The sequence below is a fragment of the Rhizopus microsporus genome (assembly GCF_002708625.1).
Source record: "Rhizopus microsporus ATCC 52813 unplaced genomic scaffold scaffold_9, whole genome shotgun sequence".
Taxonomy (NCBI): Eukaryota; Fungi; Mucoromycota; class Mucoromycetes; order Mucorales; family Rhizopodaceae; genus Rhizopus; species Rhizopus microsporus.
In genome coordinates this window covers 151,696-174,908 of record NW_019671924.1, presented here as the reverse complement: position 1 = coordinate 174,908, position 23,213 = coordinate 151,696, and the positions used below count along the sequence as shown (strand labels likewise).

The window sequence follows — 23,213 nt, the reverse complement described above, 5'->3', positions numbered from 1 at the left end:
TTGTCATGCATATTACAACTCTTTGAACTGACTGATTTTGTTCATAAAATAGTATACGCACTTCAAATTCTGATAAAACTTGTCTGAAAATATTTTTCAGTTACTTCAGCCAACTGTAAAAATAATTCAGATAATAAAAAAAAAAGTAGACAGACCCTGAAAATACTAAACTAGACGTAATTCTTTATCGACATCTATCCCAATAAGTTTTAAAGTGTCTTATCCATTCAATGCAATCATCAATGGCGACAGTATCACAAACGGCCTTGATTCTGGTCGTTAAAGTGTATCTAAAGGTGAGAGCGGAAATATTTTGATATCCTTATGATAAATTCAAATTTTATATCAGAGAGAGTGAACTGGGCAGCCTTAGGTTAGGCAGAGACTTTGGTGATGTAAATTTGTAAATTAATGCCACATGTAGCGCACCAAGAAAGCGTTCGTAGCATTAGTTTATGTTTGAATGCATTTTTGATCGCGCCAGGTATTTGCCAAAAAAATAGAAAGAGGAGAGAAAAAGCGAGGAAAAAGCGAGGAAAAAGCGGGCAGGTCAAAATGAATGTGTGTCAGCAATACCGAAAGCGAATGGCAGAAGAAGGTAACAAAACTGGAAAAGAATTGTCTTTATCAACGCAAATCTGATACATGCGTGTATTTGTTTAGATATTGGACGCCTTCTGCCTTTCAGTGCAATACTTATAAATTGCCAATCACCGCCTTTGGCAATGGAATGAAAGGCAAGGATGGTGTCAAAATAAAAGGGCAGTAAGCTGGCATTACTAGTGTTTTTTTCGACAAGTTGAAGCAAAGGCAAAAAGAAGAAAGGCTGCTGGTGACATACAGTGACGAGTTCAACACTTCAAAGGCGAGATTTGCATAAACAAAGAGATATTAAACACTAACGTTTATGGAAAGGTATGTCACCAGTGCCAAAAAAAAAAGGAAATGATGTTTGTATACATCGGTTTCACAAGCGTCCTAGTTTACCAGAGCTGTGGGATGCTTTGGAACCGCGATGTGAATGCGTAAAAAAACATCCATGACAACGCTGCTGCATTGATATCAGAAAGCAGTTTATCACACCCTTTTCACCACCCTCACCGGGCTTAAAACCGCTGTCTCGTACACAGTTTTCTTCTCTTCGGAGAAGAATTTAGTTTGATTCGTTCAAAAAAAAAAAAAAAACTAACATTGTCTAAATTTAAAGTGAAAACTGTAGCAAATACCGTAATCAACTACGCGGTGCTGCAAGTAATAAAATCACGATTTCATACATATCTAAGATGTTGTTACGCGTCAAGTAATCAAAAGTTACAAAAATGCAGAAACCATGAAGGAGATATTTCACAAGATTAAAACGAAATCCGTAGCGGATCAATAAAAATAGTTACAATGTGGAAAAGCATAAAAAGAGTTCTATAGTTATAGTGAGCATCGTACGTGATTCTCTTTATTGCTAGTTCAAGTAGATAGATATCAGTGTGTTTGATCTCTTCCTATTTCAGATTTGACTGAATTTGACTAGCCTGCCCATTGATATATCCTTTAAATAAAAGATTACTTGCTTGCTGATCTCCCTTTACTCATTGGTAATATTGACATTTGCAACCACAATAGTAGCTATAATCTTTCAGGATATTGAATTCATAATGAATAGACTATATCGGATATTGATAACAGCAGCAGTGAATCTGTGGGAACAACTCGGAAAAGAGAACTGATGTTTAACTAAAGCTGTGTACATTAAGGTATTTTACAGTAAAAAGAATAACCTCCTTGTATTAAATAATCATCTTTATATGCAATTCGACTAAAAGAAAGCAATATTCACCAATATTGATATCAAAGCTATTATCTCTCTCTAAAGAAATAATTTGCCAATATCATCACATGTGTATGATAGTGTGACCATCTTGGGTCTATTTTATATAATATCTTATCATTTTGCTTATCGTTGAAATTCATTGCCTTGTTTATTCTTATCTCGTATTGTGTCACATAAAACCTAGAATTTTGATGATAAGCATGAATGAGTGTCAAGACAATGGGATCCGTATATAAAGGAGGATTATGTTCACTTTTTCTCTTTACTTTATATTTATATATATATTAATTCATTATGGCTATATTATCACAAGGTAAATATATAGATCCATTGACCTATTTCCTTACATTCATCATTTTCAATTAGGTGTGGGCTATGGCGTCGTCTTAGGGTAAAAGAAAACAGTTCAATGAGGTCATGGATAAAAACTAACATTCATATAGATTTGGTGCACTATTTGCTCTTATTATGACAGGAATAACCTATCTGTGTAAACGATATCTGAAAGAAGTTCAAACGTCAGAAATGTACATGACAGCACAGCGTACTGTCAAGACAGGTTTGGTTGCGAGTGCTATTGTATCAAGCTGGACTTGGGCAGCAACTCTTTTGACAAGTACAGAAGTTGCTTATAAATATGGTGTATCAGTAAGTTGGATCACGTTTTGTTGGATAGATCTAACGATGGAATTATAGGGACCTATCTGGTATGCCTCTGGTGCTGTTGTTCAAGTGTTGCTATTTGCTGTATTAGCCATTGAATTGAAAAGACGAGCTCCCAATGCACATACTTTTCTTGAAGTTGTCTTGGCTCGATATGGAAAAGGCGCCCATGCTGTATATCTTGCATTCTCCTTGTTAACAAACATCGTAAGTTGAACAAACATGTGTGTATAGTCTTTTTTACTAAATAAAGAGAAAAAAATAGATCGTTACTGCTATGCTTCTTTTGGGCGGTAGTGCAGTAGTGAATTACTTGACTGGCATGCATACAATTGCTGCTTGCTTCCTTCTTCCTTTGGGTGTCATTGTCTATACACTCTTTGGTGGTATCAAAGCAACCTTCATGTCTGATTATGCGTAAGTTGCATATAAAAATAGAGAAAAAAAACCATACCAACACATCAATAGACATACAGTGGTTATTTTTATCATCATCATCTCTTTTGTGTTTACAGTCTATGCTTCTTCTCCAAAAATTGGATCCATCAGCACGATGTACGACTTGCTTACAGCTGCATCTGCAGCTTCTCCCATCGCTGACAACCAAGGTGGTTCACTCGTAACTATGTCTTCCTTACAAGCACTCTTGTTTGGGTAAGTTTAATACATGGAAAAAATAAACAAAAGACTCATATGTTGGTAGTATCATCAATATTGTTGGTAACTTTGGAACGGTCTTTGTAGATAACGCATATTGGCAACGTGCTATTGCAGCTCACCCACAGTATGCCGTCAAAGCCTACCTGATCGGCGGTCTTTCCTGGTTTGCAATTCCATTCACACTAGCCACAACAATGGGTCTTGCTGGACGAGCACTTCAAATTGATCTTACACCGTTTGCTGTCAGTCAAGGTCTTGTCTTACCTGATGTTGCGGTTGCACTCTTGGGTCAAGCCGGTGGTTTCGCCTGTCTTGTTCTCGTCTTCATGGCTGTGACTAGTGCTTCATCTGCTGAATTGATTGCTGTTTCTTCTGTTATGACGTATGATATCTATCGCACTTACATTAGACCCGATGCCGAGGGTAAACAAGTAGTTCATTTTTCGCATATCTGTGTTATTGCGTTTGGCATTCTCATGGGTGTCCTCGCTGTCTTGCTCAACTTGACAGGCATCAACTTGGGATACCTTTATACTCTGGTAAGTCATTAAGTCCTACCATTATTGTGTATTGACCCCTTGCATCAGATGGGTGTATTAATTTCTTCGGCTGTTGTGCCCCTGACCCTTACCTTGTTGTGGAGCAAACAAAACAAGATTGCTGCTATTGTATCACCACTATTTGGCTTTTGTGCCGCAGTCAGCACTTGGCTCGCGGTGACTTATAGCATGTACGGCACCATCACTGTGGAGACCACAGCTCAGAATTACCCAATGATGTCTGGCAATATTGTTGCCTTAGTATCTCCTATCTTTGTCATTCTTCCTCTTAGCTTGATCTGGCCAGACAATTTTGACTTTGATGCTACTCGAAAGATTGAAAAGATAGATGACTCTAATGATATTGACCATGAAGCATCCGAGATAACCCAAGATGAATTGGTATCCATGGCCAAGTCCTCCAGATTTGCGAAGATATCAAGTGCGGTCTTATCATTAGCTCTCTTTATCCTTTGGCCACTACCCATGTTCTTTTCGAGGTACATCTTTTCCAAGTCCTTCTTTACTGGATGGGTGGTTGTATCCATCATCTGGATGTTTTGTAGCTTCTTTGCTGTCGGTATCTATCCTGTCTATGAGGCGCGACATACACTTGTCAATGTGACTCGGGAGTTATGGCGAGATCTGACAGGGCAGCGTGTACCCAACTTACCACAAGCAACACATTTATCTGAAGAGAATATAGTTGTTTATACAAATGAAAAGAAAGTTTAATAAATTATTGGCTCATTTGATGTTACCCCGATTGATGAAACCTTAATCGTTTAAGGAAAAACGCCCTCTTCATTTCTTTATTTTCGCCCCTTTTTTGTTCTAAATTTCGTATTTCTTTTTTTTTTTCTAAACTTTTTTTCTTGAAATGACATTTCAAGAGATGCATGAAGCTGATGTACGTCTTTAGTTCAAAGAAAAAGCTAGTATTAATATATGCTTTTATTAGGTAAATAGCAGCTTATCACTAGAACAAGGTAAAAAAAAAGGGTTAAAGCGGTTATATGCGCGCGACCCTGATTTTTATAACTCATGATTGGATATGTTCTAACCTCGTCAATATACATATATTCTATTCAGGAACAAACCAAGTCAAGGTAAATATATAATGTGTGGGATGATGTATGATGGAAAACTGATGATTTCATTTTAGCAAAAGACACTAGCCATTATTAAACCTGATGCATACCACGCCAAGGACAGAATCATCGAGCGTATCCGACAAGAAGGATTCACGATCGTTCAAGAAAGAGAAATCACCTTGACAGAGGAAACAGCTAGACTCTTTTACAAAGAACACGAAGCTAAACCATTCTATGAGGATGTTGTAAAGTGGATAAGCAGGTAACTGTACAACGTTACATCAAGGCAAAACTTTTTTTGTTAATTCATCTTTCTATAGTTCGCCCATTTATGCGATGGTTCTCGAAAAGGAAGACGCTGTGCAGTCATGGAGACTACTCATAGGCCCAACAGATTCAAATAAAGCCAAGGCAACTGAGCAAAATAGGTAAAAAGCAAAATGCAAGACATACAAATAGAGCTTGTAACCCACGTTTTTCATGTTCCTATAATAGTATCCGAGCTCTCTTTGGTACAGACGCGTTACATAATGCCGTACATGGGAGCGACTGCCATACAAGTGCAGAAAGAGAAATCAATCTCTTGTTTGGTCAACCTGGTTGCGATGGTGACTCAAGCAAGAAGAGTTTAGCTATACAAGATAATACCGACTTGAGTGTTCATACAGCTGATCATGTTGAACATACTCATCAGTCTGAAGAAAAGTCAGATGATGCTATTTTAACAACAGATAAAAGAGACGCTACTCAAGAAACGTCTATGAACCAAACAGAACAAGAGGCAGCAAAAGAGATAAAACAGTCAAAAGATACGTCTGAACAGGCAAATGACCAGCCTGAACAGAAAAGCAGCCATGATGAAAAGCAACAGGGTACAGAAGAACGAGTTAACGTGACTACTGGAACCGCTGCCAACGAAAAGGCTGACCTTGTTACACCTACGTTGACACAGTCAGAGGAGCAGCAGGCGACCGAACACGACCAATTCGAGACTGTGGAAATAACGAATGATATCCAAGAACATGAAGTTCATGAGCAAACCGTGACTGAGGTATCTGTCATTGAAGAGCAAGAAAGTTCTACTATTTTGTCAAAGGAGCAAATAAACAAGCCCAACCAAGTCTCTGAGATAACTGTAGAAAAAGATCATGCTCAAGAAGAACAAAAAGAAGAAAAAGAGCAAGAAACAACAATCGAGACTGTATCTTTGTTAGAAGTAGCACAAAAACATGAAGTGTCCGCAGTAGTGGAACAAGTGGTGCACACTGAAGTTATCACAAAGGACATTAAACAAGAAACTATCAACGATATCAAAATGACAGAGCATGTTGATGACGAAGCCACAACAGCTGAGAATATAAAGGATAGCGCTGAAAGCAAAGTCGCCGAAACCATAAATGGTCACAACGAAAATAAAGTTGATGACACAGTGAAGCATGAAGATAAAGTTACAGAAAAGAGCAATGACGAAAGTAAAGTGCCAGAGATTGCAAAGAATGATGACAGTTTTAAAGCTTCTGTTGCTACAAAGGCTGATGACGAAAATAAAGTTGCGGACAAGAACGAAGACGGAGCTTCATCCGCTGAAGTAGAACACAAAGAATTAGTGGAGCAGGGTGATGTTAAAACCGAAGAGACTAAGCAAGAACAAGTAGATACAATAGTAAAGGAAGAACCTGTAGAGGCACGGGAAAATAAAGTTGAAGAAAATGTTAAGCGGGAGGCTTCAGTAAACAAAGAACCTGTGAACACCCATGAAGATCAACATCAAACAAACGCACGTACAGAGCAAACAAGTATCAAGGACGTCACTGAAACCTTAACCCCTGAAAACAATGTATCACCTGCCGTAGAGATATCGGCATCGACAAGTACAGAAAGTGCCGATGTAAACAAGGTTGAGACAGGTGATGCAGACACAGTACAAATTAACAGTCAGGGAACGGCTATTGCAGATGGCATCGAAAGTGAGACAGAGGTGACAGCGAATGATGAACCCTATAAGCCCGATGAGGCTGAACAAGAAGAACACTCACTTTTGGACGATGAAGAGCACTTGATCGAAACTGTTGTCCACACAGACGAATTGAAAGACATGATGGAAGAAGCTGAAGTAAATAATGATGTCACTACTAAAGAAAATGATGAAAAGGAAAATGAAGGGAAGGATGATACGGAAGAGTCGGCTTCTTCTGTCACTCCTGAAAATCAAGACAGGTTGACAGCTAGCGATCATGTCGAGGAGAGCAGCTCGTCGCATACTGAAGAGCACCAGACAGTAAGTTAAACGCATATGACTTGAATTTTACTCATACCTTTAAAAGATTTCTAGAGATTCTAGCTCTACTGCAAACAGCAGCAATACAGATAATCACAAGGAGGCAAAAGACAAATCTGGTGTAACCAAAACCAAGAAGACCGTGGTTAAGAAGGAAAGCAAGACGGTAACAAAGAAACCGTTGTCAAAAAAAGCAGAATCTACTGTTTCTAGGCTTTCAAATGTTAAGAAACCTGTTGTTAATGAAGAAAAAAAGACGCACGCAACAGTAACCAAGCAAGCTCGTGTACCCCGTGTTGCTACTTTGACTAAAAAGACGACAACAGAAGAGAAAAAGTCAGCAGAAGAAAAGCCAAAAAAGGTCAAATCGACCACTAAATCATTGGTCTCCCGATTGACAGCACCAACGGAAGCCAGTGCACGTAGAAAGACAACTTCCGCTGCTGTGCATGAGAAAAAGTCAACTGATTCTGTTGAACCTAAAAAAAAATCAACTAGTCCTACGAGTACAACCGTCAAGACAATAAAGAAAGCAACCACTACAACTACTACTAATAATACTAATACTGCTAATACTACCGCTAATCATCATGAACCTAAAGTGACTCTCCGCACTGCAACCGAAAAGCGTGCTACTCGCACATCACCCCCTAGTTCTACAACAACTATAAAAAAGGTAGCACTGGCATGAATAGTATAATATAAATAGCTAATCGACCCCTTTTTCTCCTCACCTCCTTAACTTTAGGTCACCTCCTCAAAACTTAATAATGACACTCATAAAGACACGATATCCCGTGTGTCTGGAACCTTGACCAGAAAGGAAATGCAGAAAAAACCCGTGAAAAAGGTAGTTGCCAAATCTGCTCATGGAAAGAAGGAAGAAACCAGTAAGAAAGATGTTAAAGAAACAAAAAAGGAAGCTACACCAAAAGCTCACGTTGAAGAGCAAAAAGAAAGCGATGATGATCATAAGCAGGAAGTTGGTGTTGAACAAGAGGAGCATCAAAAGAAGGAGACAGAGCAAGAAGAAAAGAAACATGAGATAATTATTGTAGAGACTCATGAAGAAGAAATCATAGAGCACAATGAGACTCATGAAGAAGAACCTGTAAAGCACAATGAACCCCATGAAGAGACTAAAGCACAAGGTGAGCCTCGTGCAGAAGAGACTAAAGAACAAGATGACCCTCAAAACGAGTCTTCCAAAGATAATCATGTTGACCTTGCTCCTGAGCAGCCAAAGCAAGAAGAAAGGAAACGATCTCGTTCACCTGAAATTGCTTCTATCCGCAACAAGTTCGAAGCACTTCAAGCTGCTTCCATAGTTACAAGCCAGTCTAAAGAACTCCGATCTAAATCTCCAAATCGCGTATCCGACATGATCAATCGCTTTACCCACTAAAAAGTTTTTTATTTTTTTTATTTCCTTGTAAAACAATGAATATAATAAAAAGATTGTCAACAACAACAAGACCCGTATTGAGTTATGGTTATACAAAGAGATATTTTACAGTAACCAGGACCTGCAGACATATGAGTCAGAACAAGACATGCTGGCAATGTCAAGCAACCAATAAACCAACTGCGCTATTTTGTGAAAATAAAGTATGTAATGTCATTCAACCCATTCCACCCGAGTTGAACTTTTTTCACTTGTTTGAAGCTGGAAATGGAGATACCAAGTAAGTACAATATACAGTTTAGCTTGAGAGTTCATTTTCACATGGGATAGACAGGAGCCCACGTTTGATATAGACTTGAAGGCACTTAGGAGAAGATTTTTATTACTTCAACAAAAGGCACATCCAGATAGTTATTCAAACTCACACAAGGTAAAGTCGCATGTTATATAGATGGTACTAACCATATGTTAGCGTGAACACGAGTATGCACAGCTGCAGTCATCCGTGATTAATAAAGCGTACAACACATTAAAGAACCCTTTGACGAGGGCCAAATACATACTCCAACAACAGGGTCAAAAGATAGAGGAACATGATTCATTAGAGAATCCAGAGTTATTGATGGAAGTAATGGAGTTGCGTGAAGAGTTGGAAGAGGCATCAAGTAAAGAAGAATTAGAAGCAATTAAACAAAAGAACGATGGTAATAGATAATATATGCATATAATGCTATGTGTAAACTAATAAGTAAACCTGTATGTATAGAAAAATACAAGGAAACTGTACAAAAATTGAAGGAAGCATTTGATAAAAAAGATTACATGCATGCAAAAGAATTAACTATTGAGTTACAATATTGGTCAAGCATTCAAACAGCAATTCATGATAAATAAATAAAACAGAGAGCTGTGTGTGTATTTGTTTTATTTATAAACTAACCCATTTTATTATCGTTCCAACGCATACTGAGGATAGTATTTTACATGTTCCTTTTTTGTTTCACCGATTTTTTACATATATTTTAGGTTATTTTTATTTTTATTTTTTCTTCCTTCTTTTCTCCCTTTTTATTCTTTGCTTTTATCAAAAAAAAAAAACTTTAATTATAATTATTGAATGGCTACCTTGACTCTTAACGGAAGGATGCCACCTTCTTCGGTAACCACGACAACCGTGCCCACCATGGATACACCACCGCTTACACCAATGCTAAAACCATTTATGATGAGTCCGACAAGTGCTGTGAATCATTCTGGATCTTTATACCATAATTGCCGCTCAGTCCTAGATAAATTATCTTTAATCGACGGAATGACAGAATACCTTGATAAACAGGCAGATACAACAGATCCTCTATCCAAACTTACTGCTATTTGTCGTCAAGGCTTTCCACTATGCAAACTATACAATGCTTTGAATCCTACCGAACCACTTAGCGTAGACACTGATCCGAATTTGAATGCCCGTAATTCTTGCAAAGCCAATGTATATCACTTCATTGTCGCTTGTCGTGACAAGCTACTATTTCCTGAAGAAGACATGTTTACCATCTCTGACCTTTATCAGGATGATACCAACGGTTTTGTAAAGGTAAAAAATTGCTGATATTTCATTATTTCTTTCTTTGTTCCTTAATGAATCTAATGATTTCTTGTTCCATTTATAGGTTGTTCATACAATCAATAAGCTATTGCAATTATTGGAGGAGCGGGGATTGATTGTCGTTAGGTCTTCCAATAGGAACTCAGATCCAAATGCTCCTAAAAATACAAGAGACAAAGTTGTATTGGAACTACTTGAGACTGAACGCAAGTATGTTCAAGATATGGAGATACTTCAGGTATTATGACATCTTGTTCTCTTTTTATTTTTACTAATATGCATCCCTTTATAGAATTACATGCGTGAACTACAGAGTCAGAAAGTAATATCTCCTGACACAATACACTACTTATTTGGCAACTTGAATGCTTTGGTTGATTTCCAACGCCGCTTCCTTATCCAACTGGAAGAAATCGCTGAAAAGTCTCCTCAGGAGCAAAGGATTGGCAACCTGTTTCTTCAAATGGAGAATTCCTTCTCTGTATATGAGCCTTATTGCGCAAATTATTATTCTGCTCAAGATTTGGTTGTACAAGAAACTCCTCGTCTAATGAAATTAGCTGACATTCTGGATCCTACATATCAGCTGCCTTCTTTGCTTATCAAGCCAGTCCAACGAATCTGCAAGTACCCTCTTCTCCTACAGGAACTAGTCAAGAGTACAAACAAGGATTTCCCCTATTATTATGAATCTCTCGAAGCTGTTGATGCTATTAAACGTGTAGCCGAAAAAGTAAATGAAACTCAGCGACAGCACGAGAACGTTCAAGCTGTTCAGGAGCTCAAAAAACGATTGGACGACTTGAATAATTTACCTCTGGATGGTTTTGGCAATCTTTTGATGCAAGACAAGTTGTTTGCTATGACTGCTGATAATCATGAACGCGAGCTTCATGCATTTCTTTTTGAGCGAACATTACTCCTCTGCAAGGAATCAAAGGGTAATAATATCCTCCCGACTAATACCTTGTCCAAGAAGAAACGTCGTGGTAGTCTTGTACCCAAAGTGATTGCTGATGCCGGGTGTATCTCGGAAATGAAGAGTCAGTGTAACAAAAACGGTGTTTGGTCTATGTCAATACGTTTGAATGAACACGAACTGAAACAGTTATCGATCAAGTTCCGTAACGAAGAGCAACTGAAGCTATGGTCCGCAGCCTTAACCAAGGTGCAAAAGAAGGCGCTTGAGTCTGAAGCTGAATTACTCTCTATGCAACTGGCTTCTCGTACTTATGACGACTATGATGAGGAAGATCTCTATGGTGATGAAGATGAAGAAGATTATCACTCTACGAGCACGACTACCACGTCAACAACCGCTAGGTCTCGTTCTGGATCATTCAGTAGTCATCATCATGTCATGATGCCTCCCTTGATTCTCAAGGCCTCACAAAGCACAAGTGTAGGACGTCCCCACCAGAATGTTCCTGGAATGAACCTGTCACCTTTGCCTCGATCCAATTCGAGCTTTTCAACCGTGTCACAGAATCATTATAACTATTACCCAGCTTCACCCCCTCCTTCTCATCCTTCGTCACCTATATCAAGCACCACTCGAGCAGTCAATACCAATGCTTTTTGTTGGCCAGAGGATAATATACCCGAGTTGCCTAGTGAAGCATTTGTGCAGCAACACTTGCATCAGCATACACTTGCTAAAACGGGTCGCTCAAAGTCTCAACCCTCTGGTGAATCAAAGAATCAGCAATCACCCTTGCCTAATAACCGCCTTCGTTCACAGAGCAGTCCAAACCTGATGAAGAATGCAAACACTGTATCGCAGATCATGGAGTCTTTGCCACCCCTTCGTCAGTCTATTGGTAAGCCGTCGGAACCTGAAATGAAGCCATCTACGAGTACCCGTTTGGCTGATATCGTCATGACTCCTTCCAGTACGACCAGTACACCAACTTCATCCTCTGGAGCTATGAAGATTAAGCTCAACTTCAATAACAACATTTATGTCATTGTGACAAATCAAAATATCACTTTTTATGATTTAATGGAAAAGATAGATCGAAAAATCCGATTGATAGCCAATCTTAAGCCTACAGATGTGCTACGCTTAAAGTATCAAGATGAAGAAAGAGATTTTATCACCATCAATTCAGACGATGATGTTCAGATGGCCTTTGAGGCTGGTGGAAGCACTAACACTGCCAATCTCTTTGTTAGTATCTAAAGTCCTATTGCCCAAAACCTTCATTTCACCTCTATGAATATGGTTCTATATATCACACACACACACACACACACACACACACACACATACCCTTACCTTTACCCTGTCCTTTCTTTAGATGTATTATGTTTTAGCTATGCTACCTCTCATTAACCCCTCCTCCCTACTGTAGACATTCCTTTTGATTTATATAATTTGTAAATATTCCGTTCCTTTTTCGTTTCAATACGTATATATCACACACAATAAAAAGTTTTTTCCGTAAAATTTAAAAATGGAAGCTGACACACAATGGGGAAAAGATTTCCCAATGCTGTCTTTTTAGTGTGGATCAATTCTTTTTTAAGGACATCTTATCCTTTCTTCTTTTCTTTATGGAGCCTGCAAAAAGAGTGTTGTCAAATCATTCAACAAAGAGCTATCTGGAACGGGAGCTTATTGTTTCCCTAGATAATGATGGGCCAATGATCGGTCCGACCTTAGAAACTATAGAAACAACAGATGAAAATACAGTAACTGTGCATCAAGAGCCACCGAAAAAAGAGAAACGATGGTGGAAATCAAACGATACCACAGATCCTAGACAATATTCGAGATTAAAGAAGAGCATTATTTTATTCATCATTGCCATTGCGGGTTCCATGTAAGATGGTAGTATATAGTATCATCGGTTCTAATCCTTGTTTTTGGGTAGTTCACCAGTTGCATCTACTGTTTATGTAAGACAAACGTTTTTCTTGGTTTGTTTATATGCTAATTCCTTCTGTAGTATCCAGCCATCATTACAATGCAAACATACTTTAAAACCGATGATACAACTATGAATGCATCTTGTAAGCTGTTAGCCTTGATTTATTCATTTTACAGAATTCAGAAATTAAAAAGATTTATAGTATCCGTATTTACTTTTCTTACTGCCTTTTTTGTAAGTGATATTCGCTAACGTTTAAAAAAAATTTATATTTATATCAAGCATTAGCCACTGGTATGGGCTACATTTAGTGATCGCTTTGGTAAGACAATCACGTGAATATTTAAGATGTATGCTTATCTATTATGTGCATAGGCAGAAGGAATATTTATTTGATCTCATTCGCGATATCTGTAATTGGAAGTGTCTGCTGTGCTGTTTCTATTAATGTGCAGATGTTTATTGCATTTCGTGCTATTAGTGCCATCGGTTCCTCTTCTGTAAGTCCATACATCTGTCTGCTTTACTTGTCTACTTATACTTTTTTTTTCTAGGTGATGTCTATGGGAGCGGGTACAATAGCTGATGTCTTTGAACCACATGAACGTGGAAGAGCATTTGCCTACTACACTTGTGGACCACTTCTTGGCCCTGCACTTGGGTAAATACTGCTCCACACACGTCCCTTGCATATACATATAAACCTAATTTATTTGTAGTCCGATTATTGGTGGATATCTAAATCAAGGACTAGGCTGGAGAAGTAATTTTTGGTTTCTGGCTATTTTTGCATTTTGCATATGGTTTTCCATCTTCTTTTTCTTGCCAGAGACTTGGAGAGAAAGCCCTGCCTTGCCAAGTGAAAAACAGGATGAAAATTTGAAACGTCCGACAAGAATCATTAACCCGATAAGCGCGCTAAGACTGCTGCTGTATCCAAATATTGCTTTAGCTGTTACATTTGTTGGGGTTCTGTAAGTCAGATATGCATAATTTATTTACAATGTGTATACTCATGTACCATAGATTCTTTGTGCTCTATCTAAACAATACAACCTTTACAAGAGTTTACTCTGACCAATACGGGTTTAGTTCCGGTATAGTAGGCTTATGCTATTTACCACTTGCTGCGGGTTCCATGGCAGGCGGCGTTGTTGGTGGAAGACTATCAGATCAAATATATAATGCTCGCGTGGCCAAAGCAAAAGAAAAAGGACAAGAAATATTCCCAGAGATGCGTCTGAATGGGCTCATCATAGGCGGATCAAACATTTTACAGCTTTTCTCTTTGGTAGCATATGGATGGTGTATTCAAAAGAACGTACATTTTGCCTTTGGCCTTGTTTGTCAAGTCTTTTGTAAGTAGTACAGCTGAGAGCGATACTTTTAGAATGAAACTAAGCTGTTATTTTAAATCAGATGGTTTTGCCGCTATGCTACCCAATGTTACCATTAGTGCGTACATGGTGGACTGTTTCCGTAAACAAGGTGCATCTGTCACGGGTAAGATAAGAAAACAAATAAAACATGCGAAACTTATACTTTTTCTATTAGCTTGCAATAACTTTTTAAGATATCTCATGGCAGGTGTTGGGTCGCTTATAGCATCTGATATTCAGCATGCTATGGGAAATGGCCCTTTATTTACTTTTGGCGGGGCTCTTATGGCGGCGTTCTCTATAAACATATTTATTATAAAAAGATACCCTAAAAAATGGGCTTCCTTAAGGAAAGACGTGATATAATAATAAACTTTAGAATAATCTTAAACACTGTGTGCTTTAGCTTAAACCCCTTTTGTCTACCTGGTTATACAGGCATATGTTTTTGAGTTTTTCAGGTTTTTTCTAAGTTCAATTCTCTGCGTGTTTTTCTTATGAAGACGCCTGTGAGTAGCTGTCTTTTTTTTTTTTTGCATCTAATAAAATGTAGTAGAGTCAACTCACGCATAAAATTCACAATGATACTTTGCAAGCATCGCGTATACATGCTTTATTGTTACTCTTATTATCATTCGTCTGCATCTTTTATCCAAGTGCACGTAGAATGCCATTATGGATATGCCTTCAGCTGTCATTCCATTGCTTGTAATCCTTGTTTTGCTCCGTTTTTATTCAAAGAATGCAAGCAATATCGAATGTTTTTTTATAAACAAATAACAAATGACTCCATATAGCTGCTAGCCGTTCCTCAACATTTGATTGAAGTATAACAAAGCATTCATTAACATTTACTTGGTCTATTATTCATCCCTTCACTCATTTTATTTAAAAACTAATTACCACTAAAAAGAATAAAAGATTAAATTAAAGAGAATGCTTTGTTATTTTTGGCATTTTTTGGCAGTGCAGCAGTCATTGCCTTTAGCGTTGGTAGGAGCGCATTGCAAGGCAGTAGTGGTAGTGGTAGTAGGAGCCTTGGGCCCATTATATTTTCCCTTAATACAGCTGTCACAGCAGTCATTAGAAGAGGAGCAGCAATAGCCATTGAATCCATTACCCTTTTTCTTGCCTTTAGATCCGGTGATATATGAAGCAGTGGCAGTAGTAGCAGTAACAGTAGTAGTGATGGTGATTGTCGTCGTTGCTGTGAAGGTCCCAGCGTTAGTTAGCGTAAGAGCACTATCAGGAGCGCCATCACAAACGTAAAACACTGTTGGAAAACTTTGGCTAGAGTATCTACAAAGAAATTCACCCACATTTGAGACGGTTAACGATGCAGGTGCTCCATCTCGAATAAGTCACCTTGCTGTGAGGGTAGCGTCTATGAGATGCTTGACCAACAAGGTCAGGAAAGCTGAGAAAGCTTATTTCTGGTTTACTGATATCATCAGACATGTAATCGAGTAGTTCATGATCAGTATAGAACCAAAGCTTATACGTGAGACCACTATCACCGTTCAATGAATACGAAACAGATATGTCAGCAGTAAAAGTGCAGGCTTTTGTGGCAAGGAAAACTAACCCAAGGGCAGAGGACACTGCAATTTTCATTGTTATATGCTATAATAATATATAGAAAAGCAGCAAGAAAAGAAATCGAGAGTTTTTTGGTTTGTTTTTAGCTTGAAATTGTGTCGTGTTATTTCAAGGCTTTAAAGACAACTGCTACTCCGAGATGTGTCGATCGCCCATAATGGATACCATTGGTGCTTCAAAACATGCTTTATGCCTAAAAGTAAGGTAAAGACGATCGAATCGGTCAAGCGAGCAATCTTTGAGCCTATTACGGCGACTGTGTTACGAATCAAGGAATTATCCTTTTAGGTATAGTGTAACAAAGAATTGCGGCATTATTTTTGCTGACTCCATTCTTTGATTATCATTTGTACAGCCAGCTATCCAATTCAAACTACCACCAGCATCAATTACTCGATATGTAGCTAAAGATTGGATGCACCACATTCAGTCGATCAGTTGTTTAAATGGTAACTACTCTCGAAGATGAGTAGACCTTGAACATTTAGTCGCGGACATAAGTGTCTATTTGGTACTTTTGAAGACCTGTAACCATCCCAGAGAATGAAATAGCAATGTGGTTTCAAAATGAACATTGCGTGCTTCAGGGGATATAGATCAATTAAGATTCACATTACCATTAGCATTAATATAAACTCATCCTTTGTGCTCGAAGGTACCGAAATAAGCCAAAAAGTTTTCATCGTTCTTTATAAATAGCTTATACGCTATTGGTAGATCATATAGTATTCGATTGCAAGCTCATGTTTTGTTTATATCGAATCAGATAGAAAAACATATAATTAGTATTACTTTGAGTTGTAGTTTGGTTACGTTAGAGTCATGCTTACACATTAGATTTCTATTAATATTCTTCAGCTTTACTTGTTAGATTAAAAAAACCCTATTCCCTGTGCCAGAAGTTAAGGCATGGATTCGATTACCAGTATAATTCAGAAGAGATTAAGTGACTTTTTCCATAACTTGGACTTTGATAGGGCTTATGCATTATTAAACTTAGAATAGATAAATGGCAACTGAATGTCGCATACAGGATAGTATACTTTTTAGGGTCTGTAATATTCTTTCCCATGCTTCTGGGGGTGGTTGACAGATATGTTGATTTTGTATTTTTTTTTTCTTTTAATTTTTCAAATAATGCGTGCTACGTATCAATATTCTTCATACAGCTGCTCATATTTATCGCATTTGCAGTGATGATTTGTTGGTTGTTTATGTCTGAATGATTAAATCCAGCAAGAAAGCGGAAGCAATAAACTTAGCCTGTGGGTAATGTTTCTAGGCCTTGTTGAGTAAAACACAGATATTATAGTAGGGCCTTTCAATGTTGGCATTACCGCAAAATTTTGTAAGGCAGCACAGCTCAACTGTTTCAATGGTAATGTGTGGCTCAAAGTTTAATAAAAAATTGGTTTACAAAAAAAAATTGCTTCAATGGCACAGTCGGCCGAATAGCTCCAAAATAAGAGCCTGTTCGCAATATGATCCAGAACATTTTCTTTGTGTTTTAAATACGTATAAACCAAGTAGTATACATTACAGTAGAATCCCACAAAAGGAATACCAGCATATGGAACGGCTTTTTTTTTACAATTGAAGGAAGAATGAGTTAAAGCTTGTTATTTTGCTACTTAATAATTGCTTTAAACGGCATTACTCTATTTATAAAATAACAAAATTTAATAAAGAGAAAAAAAAAAAAGATAAGCTATCCCTTTCGGTAACGATGATAGCTAAAGAGCACTAGTGCATTCATCCAGACTCTCTTTTCGCAGGTTTGAATACGATATTTTTTTATCAATCTTCGTGCTTCTGCTCCATATTGTCAGCAAGCCATTTTCTTTTCATTTTATTAAATTGCATATCTAGCCTCGGTGTAAAGTCTATGATCTTCAATGATCATCAAGAACAAAAGAGGAGAGAAGCCTCGGTTTACTTGCAAAAATAAAAAGATCTTTCAAAAATTATATAGTCCTTAGCACGTCTACCATCAAGACGTTGCTGCTTACTGAAAGAATATAAGAAACACATCTAAGAAAGTGGTAACCAATTTCTCAGAATAAAAACAAAGATTCCGGTAACCAAGTGATAATCCATCACCATAGTAACTGCATTCGGTGACAAGTTGTGCTACTTGATGCATCTGAAATTGGAATAGCACTTTATCTAGGCTTCAACGTTTTTTATGATTTTTTAATATTAAAAAAAAATGTGGCAAATCTTAAATCTTATTGATCCACTAAAAAAGTCAAAGAAACTCCCTCTTTTTATCGTTTTAAAAAGAAAAAGAAAGAAAGGGATTGAATCCTTATTTTAGTCATTAGATACAACGAAATATATGTTGTACTCATTAAGATGCTTTTATAGAGAACGGGTATTGGGATGTATTCCCAAATACAGGACACCTTTTACTTGAAATAGGCACTTGTCATACTTTTTCAATATCTGACATCTAATATTCTATCGAAACAAGGAGAAGAGAAGAAGGCAAGTAAGCTTTGATTGATGGATTTCAAAAGAGAAGGAGGAGATGAATTGTGAATTCATTCATGAAACAAAGAAATATAAAGATTAAAATAGGTATTTTCTTTCATCTAATATCGTGCACATACACAAACAGACACACGAGTTTCCAAATTTGATACAGCTCCTATTGAATCTCTCAACAACATTTCACTTAATTTTATTTGTGTAGCCAAATCTATATTCGTTCCTATCCTCTCTTCGCTCTGTTCTTCTGTGTGCGTGTGCGTGCGCCTCGCATTTACAATCTATATCAACCTTTTCCTTCTTTCTTTTCTTTTTCTTCTTCTTTTTTCTTCTTCACCTTCTGTGTCTGATCCTTTCCTTTCTTTTCCGTGCATAAACAGAATAAAACCAAATTCCAACAATGAAATTTCTCGTCACTCTTTGCGTATTAGTTGTTGTCTGTGTCATCCAAGTCGTTCAGGCTACTCAACTCCGTGGTCGTGGTATTGCTACCATCATGCAGTTCGGCAATTCTACTGTATCTGATCTCGAAAAGCGTGGTGGACGTGGCACTTGGTAAACATAACATCATCATTTGTCAATTTTATAAAGCTAATCACTACAGTATATAGGTACAGTGGAGCTGACTTGAAAAATGCCGCCTGTTACGACCGTAAAGGCCTTCCTAAATACTCTGCTACCATTCACAGCATGATCGGTGCTATGGTAACGCCATGACAGTAACTTATAAACTGATAACTGATCATTATTTTTCTCTTTTATAGGCCATGAAGCAGTTTGAACAATGCTACAAGTGTATGAAGGTCACCAACAACAAAAATAAGAAGAGTGTCGTTGTAAAGATCGTCGATAAGTGTGCTGGTTGCAAGGTTGGCAAGGCCATCGACTTAACCCCTGGTGCCTTCAAGAAGCTTGCTGATCTTGACGTTGGTGTCATTGACATCTCTTGGAAGACTGTTTCTTGCCCTAAAAATATTAAGCCCAAGATGGGTCCCAAGAAGGCCTAAAAAATACAGGCAAAAGGCAATAAACTACAAAACTTGTACTTTATAACTCCAATTGTTCCTAGCTTATACATCCCTTCTACTTATACATATACACAAGCACACACACACATTTATACACTTGTATCTCTAATCACCCTATCTATTTGTATATTTCTTTTTTCTAATAAAATGGCTCTAAAAGAAAAAAAAAAGCAAGATAGCTGTCACTGATGCAAAGTAGCAAAAGATGAGTATCCGCTTGTCTCTCTTTCCCTCATGCGTGTATGTGCTTGTGTGTATATGTGTGGTCTGTTTAAATGATATAAAACAACAAAGAGAATTGCTTTAGTGTGTAGCAAATACAGGTCGGCGTCACTTTTTTATTGGAATGATGTATACATTTAGTTCTTCTTTTCTTCGGCTTCGGCCTTTTGAAGGAATTCGCGAATGAAAGCTTCCTCATCAGCAGAGCTGGCTTGAATTGGAGGAGTGGCGGGTTGAGGAGCCTTAGGCTTCATGATATAGTAACCACCGATGGCAGCGTAAGCACCAATGAAGGCCATGGCAATCTATATTTGCACGAATAAGCCACACAAGCATATACGCACCTTTTACTATTTTCTTACCTTGTGGTTAGGAACTTGCTTTCCGGCAATAGTGTAGTAACCTCCCATTTTAAATTCGGTGAAGAAAAAAAGTGACAATTGATTTCAGGCAGGGGCGAATTAAAATAGGTAAAAGAAAAAAAATACAAGAGCCTAGGCCGGAAGTTTAATTGAGCAGTGACGCACGTATTACAGAACTCCGCAAGGCAACCCATGGAACAGCCTGTTGGTGTAGTGTACTTTTTTGCAGCATCGCTTTGTTATATTAGTTCACATGTCCAACCGTACTCAAGATTTGCCACCCCAAGGAGGATTTCCAGAAATTAAATATCGTCGCTACTTGCCCAAACGCGGTCCTTCTGGTGCCGTGCTACTTTCAGGACTGGTTGCCCTTTCAGCATACGGTTTTTACAAGGTGGGTGAAGGCAACGTTGAAAAGAGGTAAACTGAATTGTTTAGATAATGTTGCTCTTGTACTTATAGCATTTATAGAGAATTAAAGCGTGAAAACCTTTGGTCTCGCATTCATCTCGTCCCTCTTTTAACTGCTGAAGCCGATCGTGATGCTTATCGTCGTTCTGAAGCTGCCAAGGCTCGTGAAGCAGAGATCATGAAGAATGTTGAAGGCTGGAAAGTTGGAGAGTCTGTTTACAACAACACAAAATACTACACTCCACCAAACTTTGTTATTGTCCCTGAAGAAAACTAGACACCTTATTCAACTTGTTCAAATACATAATATGCAACTATATCTCACTTATTGTTACTTTGACATTTGCTTGTTTTTTGTTTTATATTTTATAGAGAGAGTTTATTTACTATTCTATATGAAAATCTGATAAAGAGCCACCAATACAATGACAGCGTATGATAATGAAGAGACATGTAATGAAGCAGCAGTATTACCTCCAACAGGATCTGGAGTATTACCAGTACTAAATTCAATGTTTCTGAAATATGTCGAGGTATCGACAGGTGTAGCATAGTTGCGTGTTGAACCGCCAAAGAAGGTACTAAACATAAAACTGGATATACCAAGATTTTCATTTGAGCGGAACTGGATATGCTGTTGATTGATCATAAGCGAGCCATCCTGCCAGACTTCGAGAATACCATTTGTATTTGATCCTGAATTGAGTTTAACATAGATATCAATATGAGTCCATTTCATGTTGGAAAAACGGATAATGCCTCGAGAGAAGGAGGTGCCATAATCGCTATTACATACGACTTGTTTCGATTGGCAAAGTGAATCCGATGTGGGTATATAAGCGTATGCTTCTCCAGCGCCTATGAAAAGCAATCAGTAAGTAAGTTGATTTTAATTTACTTATGCATAGCTTGCCTCCTTCTCTCCACATCAAGCGGATGGAAAAACAATTATCACCATTTGCCTTCTCGCCTCCAGAGCAGCCCTTTCCGGCAGGCAGGCCACCAAAGAGCCCAGGCAGCTTTCCACCCTTGACCCAGTTGAAAGTGGAATCGAATGCAACATCATAGCTTAATAATGCTGTGTTGTATTGATTATTACCGTTGGGTGTCGAAAAGAACTCAGCTCCACCTTTAATACCTCCACTTCCATTTTTGGTGGCCACAGGGGCATAAGAGCCTGCAGGATAATTCACTTTGAGGACCATGGATGTAGAATTGGTATCTATAGGATCTTTGACGAAGTTAATGTCATCTGGCGCATAAGCGCCTGAGGTATACCAGTTGGATCTAATGTAACTAAAAGCATCGGTTGTGATAGAAGAAGTAGGGAAAGATGGAGTCCAGGTTTGAGTTAAATTGAACGAGGCTGCTCTTGCCGACACGTCTGCGTTGACAACAATCGATGCAATAGAAAGTAAAGCGAAATAACGCAGCTTCATTTAAAATTAATTAAAAAAAAAGAGAGAGAGAGAGAGGAGAGAAAGGAAAAAAGGAACCCAAGGATGCAGAACGACAAAGGCTAAGAAATACTTGTGGGACTCTTTTTTTGGATTCTAAAAATAGGAGATTCAAGTAGGTGTCAACACGCGAGTTGTTTTATTGGTAGTTATTGTTTGCAGATTCTAGTATCACATAAGTAAAGAAGGTAAAACGGGGGCTTATTGTTGGCAAGCAAAAAATGACATAAAGAACATAATAATAGAAAGAAAAAAAAAAACCTACATAAATACATAAGAAAAAAAACCATAGCTATGAGCTGCAGCGGTTTAATGATTGGCTTTGCTGAACTGTTAAATATTCGTCTTCCTCTTCTTCCGCGTCATTAATTACATCACATAAATCGTCGCCATGAATACCATTATTATTGTTGTTATAGAGCAATTTATGTAGTACATTTTCTGCTAGCATTTTGCCTCGAAGTTTATCACAAGCCTCTCTCAGTTTATGATTTTCCTGTCGAGCAGATTCTAATTGACGTTGTAATATATCATTTTCCTGGGAAAGCGACATTATTCTACTTCTCATCTCTCCATGCTGTTGGTTTTTCTTTGCACGATATTTGGCCGAGGCAGCCTTATTACGCTGACGACGTTCATGTAGAGAGAGTGATGCATTGTTACTGCCATTATTAGTGGATTGATTGGACTGGTGTTCTAGTTTGATCAAAAAGGTTGACGAAAGAATTGACTGATCAGTCACACTCTCGGGTGAACTAGGCACAGAACAAGAAAAGTGCGGTGAGAGTGGCTGATGAAGTTGTATTTTTTTAGAAGGAGAGATAGGTGGTGTGACAGAAAAATCAGAATATGATGGAGGTAAGGTAATGGAAGAAATAGACATTGGCTTATCGCATTGTCTCGGTGTAATGGATAATGACATGAGTTATAGATAAGATAGAGAAAAAAAAAGAGAGAGAAAAAGAGAATATGGACCTTTTGTTTTATATTTAAAAGAGGTGCATTTGTCATTTTTAGAAATATTAAAAAAATTGCCACACAACATACACAATATTTGTTTGAGACGCAACTATATATCCTTAATATCCTATAGGTCAATTACCAATGCTACCATACAATAATACAACCCTTTTTTGTTCATGACGTTGAATGATTATTAAATATAAAATGCCATGATTCAGGACTGACTTTTGACCAATACTTTGTTGCATAATCAGTTTATACAACGCAGTAACAGCGGCAAATATAGACTGGTCTTGGTTAAGATCACCTTGTCTTAAATTATTTCTTTGTGCCTGGATTTTGGCCGGCTCTTTTTTTTTTTT

The 23,213-nt window shown here is 37.9% G+C and overlaps 11 protein-coding genes across 11 annotated transcripts; 7 read left to right on the top strand and 4 right to left on the bottom strand.

Moving 5' to 3' along the window:
• Positions 1-2,107: 2,107 nt before the first annotated feature.
• Positions 2,108-4,461, top strand: RHIMIDRAFT_138931 (Na+/solute symporter). The gene is made up of 8 exons (XM_023605663.1): positions 2,108-2,138; positions 2,192-2,216; positions 2,269-2,473; positions 2,522-2,695; positions 2,754-2,905; positions 2,957-3,142; positions 3,192-3,687; positions 3,736-4,461. Exons 1-8 carry the CDS (start codon positions 2,120-2,122, stop codon positions 4,420-4,422), a joined length of 1,944 nt encoding a protein of 647 aa, XP_023465720.1. The 5' UTR covers positions 2,108-2,119; the 3' UTR covers positions 4,423-4,461.
• A 391-nt stretch (positions 4,462-4,852) lies between these two features.
• RHIMIDRAFT_192384 (non-metastatic cell 5) lies at positions 4,853-5,370 on the top strand (the record flags this gene model as incomplete). The annotated part of the gene is made up of 3 exons (XM_023605969.1): positions 4,853-5,043; positions 5,102-5,209; positions 5,277-5,370. Coding segments are annotated over 3 exons (393 nt in total), but the record flags the coding sequence as incomplete, so codon positions are not given.
• Positions 5,371-8,595: 3,225 nt separating this feature from the next.
• Positions 8,596-9,358, top strand: RHIMIDRAFT_237826 (Co-chaperone Hsc20; the record flags this gene model as incomplete). The annotated part of the gene is made up of 4 exons (XM_023608828.1): positions 8,596-8,744; positions 8,795-8,894; positions 8,937-9,168; positions 9,231-9,358. 4 exons carry the CDS (start codon positions 8,596-8,598, stop codon positions 9,356-9,358), a joined length of 609 nt encoding a protein of 202 aa, XP_023465718.1.
• Positions 9,359-9,581: 223 nt separating this feature from the next.
• RHIMIDRAFT_251811 (RhoGEF-domain-containing protein) lies at positions 9,582-12,249 on the top strand (the record flags this gene model as incomplete). Its single annotated transcript, XM_023610886.1, has 3 exons — positions 9,582-10,055; positions 10,132-10,305; positions 10,360-12,249. The coding sequence occupies 3 exons, from the start codon at positions 9,582-9,584 to the stop codon at positions 12,247-12,249; spliced, it is 2,538 nt and encodes an 845-aa protein (XP_023465717.1).
• Positions 12,250-12,623: 374 nt separating this feature from the next.
• On the top strand, positions 12,624-14,732 carry RHIMIDRAFT_306817 (MFS general substrate transporter; the record flags this gene model as incomplete). The annotated part of the gene is made up of 11 exons (XM_023614509.1): positions 12,624-12,892; positions 12,944-12,968; positions 13,019-13,082; positions 13,143-13,174; positions 13,229-13,262; positions 13,316-13,440; positions 13,495-13,601; positions 13,660-13,914; positions 13,967-14,298; positions 14,360-14,443; positions 14,495-14,732. 11 exons carry the CDS (start codon positions 12,624-12,626, stop codon positions 14,683-14,685), a joined length of 1,518 nt encoding a protein of 505 aa, XP_023465716.1. The 3' UTR covers positions 14,686-14,732.
• A 526-nt stretch (positions 14,733-15,258) lies between these two features.
• Positions 15,259-15,933, bottom strand: RHIMIDRAFT_292177 (uncharacterized protein; the record flags this gene model as incomplete). The annotated part of the gene is made up of 3 exons (XM_023613875.1): positions 15,259-15,592; positions 15,639-15,829; positions 15,905-15,933. 3 exons carry the CDS (start codon positions 15,931-15,933, stop codon positions 15,264-15,266), a joined length of 549 nt encoding a protein of 182 aa, XP_023465715.1. The 3' UTR covers positions 15,259-15,263.
• Positions 15,934-18,619: 2,686 nt separating this feature from the next.
• Positions 18,620-19,661, top strand: RHIMIDRAFT_138874 (barwin-like endoglucanase). The gene is made up of 3 exons (XM_023605662.1): positions 18,620-18,963; positions 19,020-19,113; positions 19,173-19,661. Exons 1-3 carry the CDS (start codon positions 18,809-18,811, stop codon positions 19,413-19,415), a joined length of 492 nt encoding a protein of 163 aa, XP_023465714.1. The 5' UTR covers positions 18,620-18,808; the 3' UTR covers positions 19,416-19,661.
• Positions 19,662-19,795: 134 nt separating this feature from the next.
• On the bottom strand, positions 19,796-20,068 carry RHIMIDRAFT_237821 (uncharacterized protein; the record flags this gene model as incomplete). The annotated part of the gene is made up of 2 exons (XM_023608827.1): positions 19,796-19,963; positions 20,021-20,068. 2 exons carry the CDS (start codon positions 20,066-20,068, stop codon positions 19,796-19,798), a joined length of 216 nt encoding a protein of 71 aa, XP_023465713.1.
• A 205-nt stretch (positions 20,069-20,273) lies between these two features.
• On the top strand, positions 20,274-20,708 carry RHIMIDRAFT_287754 (B16.6 subunit of GRIM-19, NADH:ubiquinone oxidoreductase; the record flags this gene model as incomplete). The annotated part of the gene is made up of 2 exons (XM_023613505.1): positions 20,274-20,440; positions 20,492-20,708. 2 exons carry the CDS (start codon positions 20,274-20,276, stop codon positions 20,706-20,708), a joined length of 384 nt encoding a protein of 127 aa, XP_023465712.1.
• Positions 20,709-20,822: 114 nt separating this feature from the next.
• On the bottom strand, positions 20,823-21,870 carry RHIMIDRAFT_203317 (uncharacterized protein; the record flags this gene model as incomplete). Its single annotated transcript, XM_023606680.1, has 2 exons — positions 20,823-21,289; positions 21,330-21,870. The coding sequence occupies 2 exons, from the start codon at positions 21,868-21,870 to the stop codon at positions 20,823-20,825; spliced, it is 1,008 nt and encodes a 335-aa protein (XP_023465711.1).
• A 310-nt stretch (positions 21,871-22,180) lies between these two features.
• Positions 22,181-22,810, bottom strand: RHIMIDRAFT_237818 (uncharacterized protein; the record flags this gene model as incomplete). The annotated part of the gene is made up of 1 exon (XM_023608826.1): positions 22,181-22,810. The coding sequence occupies one exon, from the start codon at positions 22,808-22,810 to the stop codon at positions 22,181-22,183; it is 630 nt and encodes a 209-aa protein (XP_023465710.1).
• Positions 22,811-23,213: the final 403 nt, after the last annotated feature.

What these genes read in the sequence shown, in the direction of transcription:
- RHIMIDRAFT_138931 (XM_023605663.1), top strand. An exon ending in CTTATAAATATGGTGTATCA is followed by an intron (nt 2,474 to 2,521) that starts GTAAGTTGGATC and finishes ATGGAATTATAG; the next exon opens with GGACCTATCTGGTATGCCTC. An exon ending in TTACAAGCACTCTTGTTTGG is followed by an intron (nt 3,143 to 3,191) that starts GTAAGTTTAATA and finishes ATATGTTGGTAG; the next exon opens with TATCATCAATATTGTTGGTA.
- RHIMIDRAFT_138874 (XM_023605662.1), top strand. Translation starts at nt 18,809, where the DNA reads ATGAAATTTCTCGTCACTCTTTGCGTATTAGTTGTTGTCTGTGTCATC. An exon ending in CGTGGTGGACGTGGCACTTG is followed by an intron (nt 18,964 to 19,019) that starts GTAAACATAACA and finishes TACAGTATATAG; the next exon opens with GTACAGTGGAGCTGACTTGA. An exon ending in ACAGCATGATCGGTGCTATG is followed by an intron (nt 19,114 to 19,172) that starts GTAACGCCATGA and finishes TCTCTTTTATAG; the next exon opens with GCCATGAAGCAGTTTGAACA.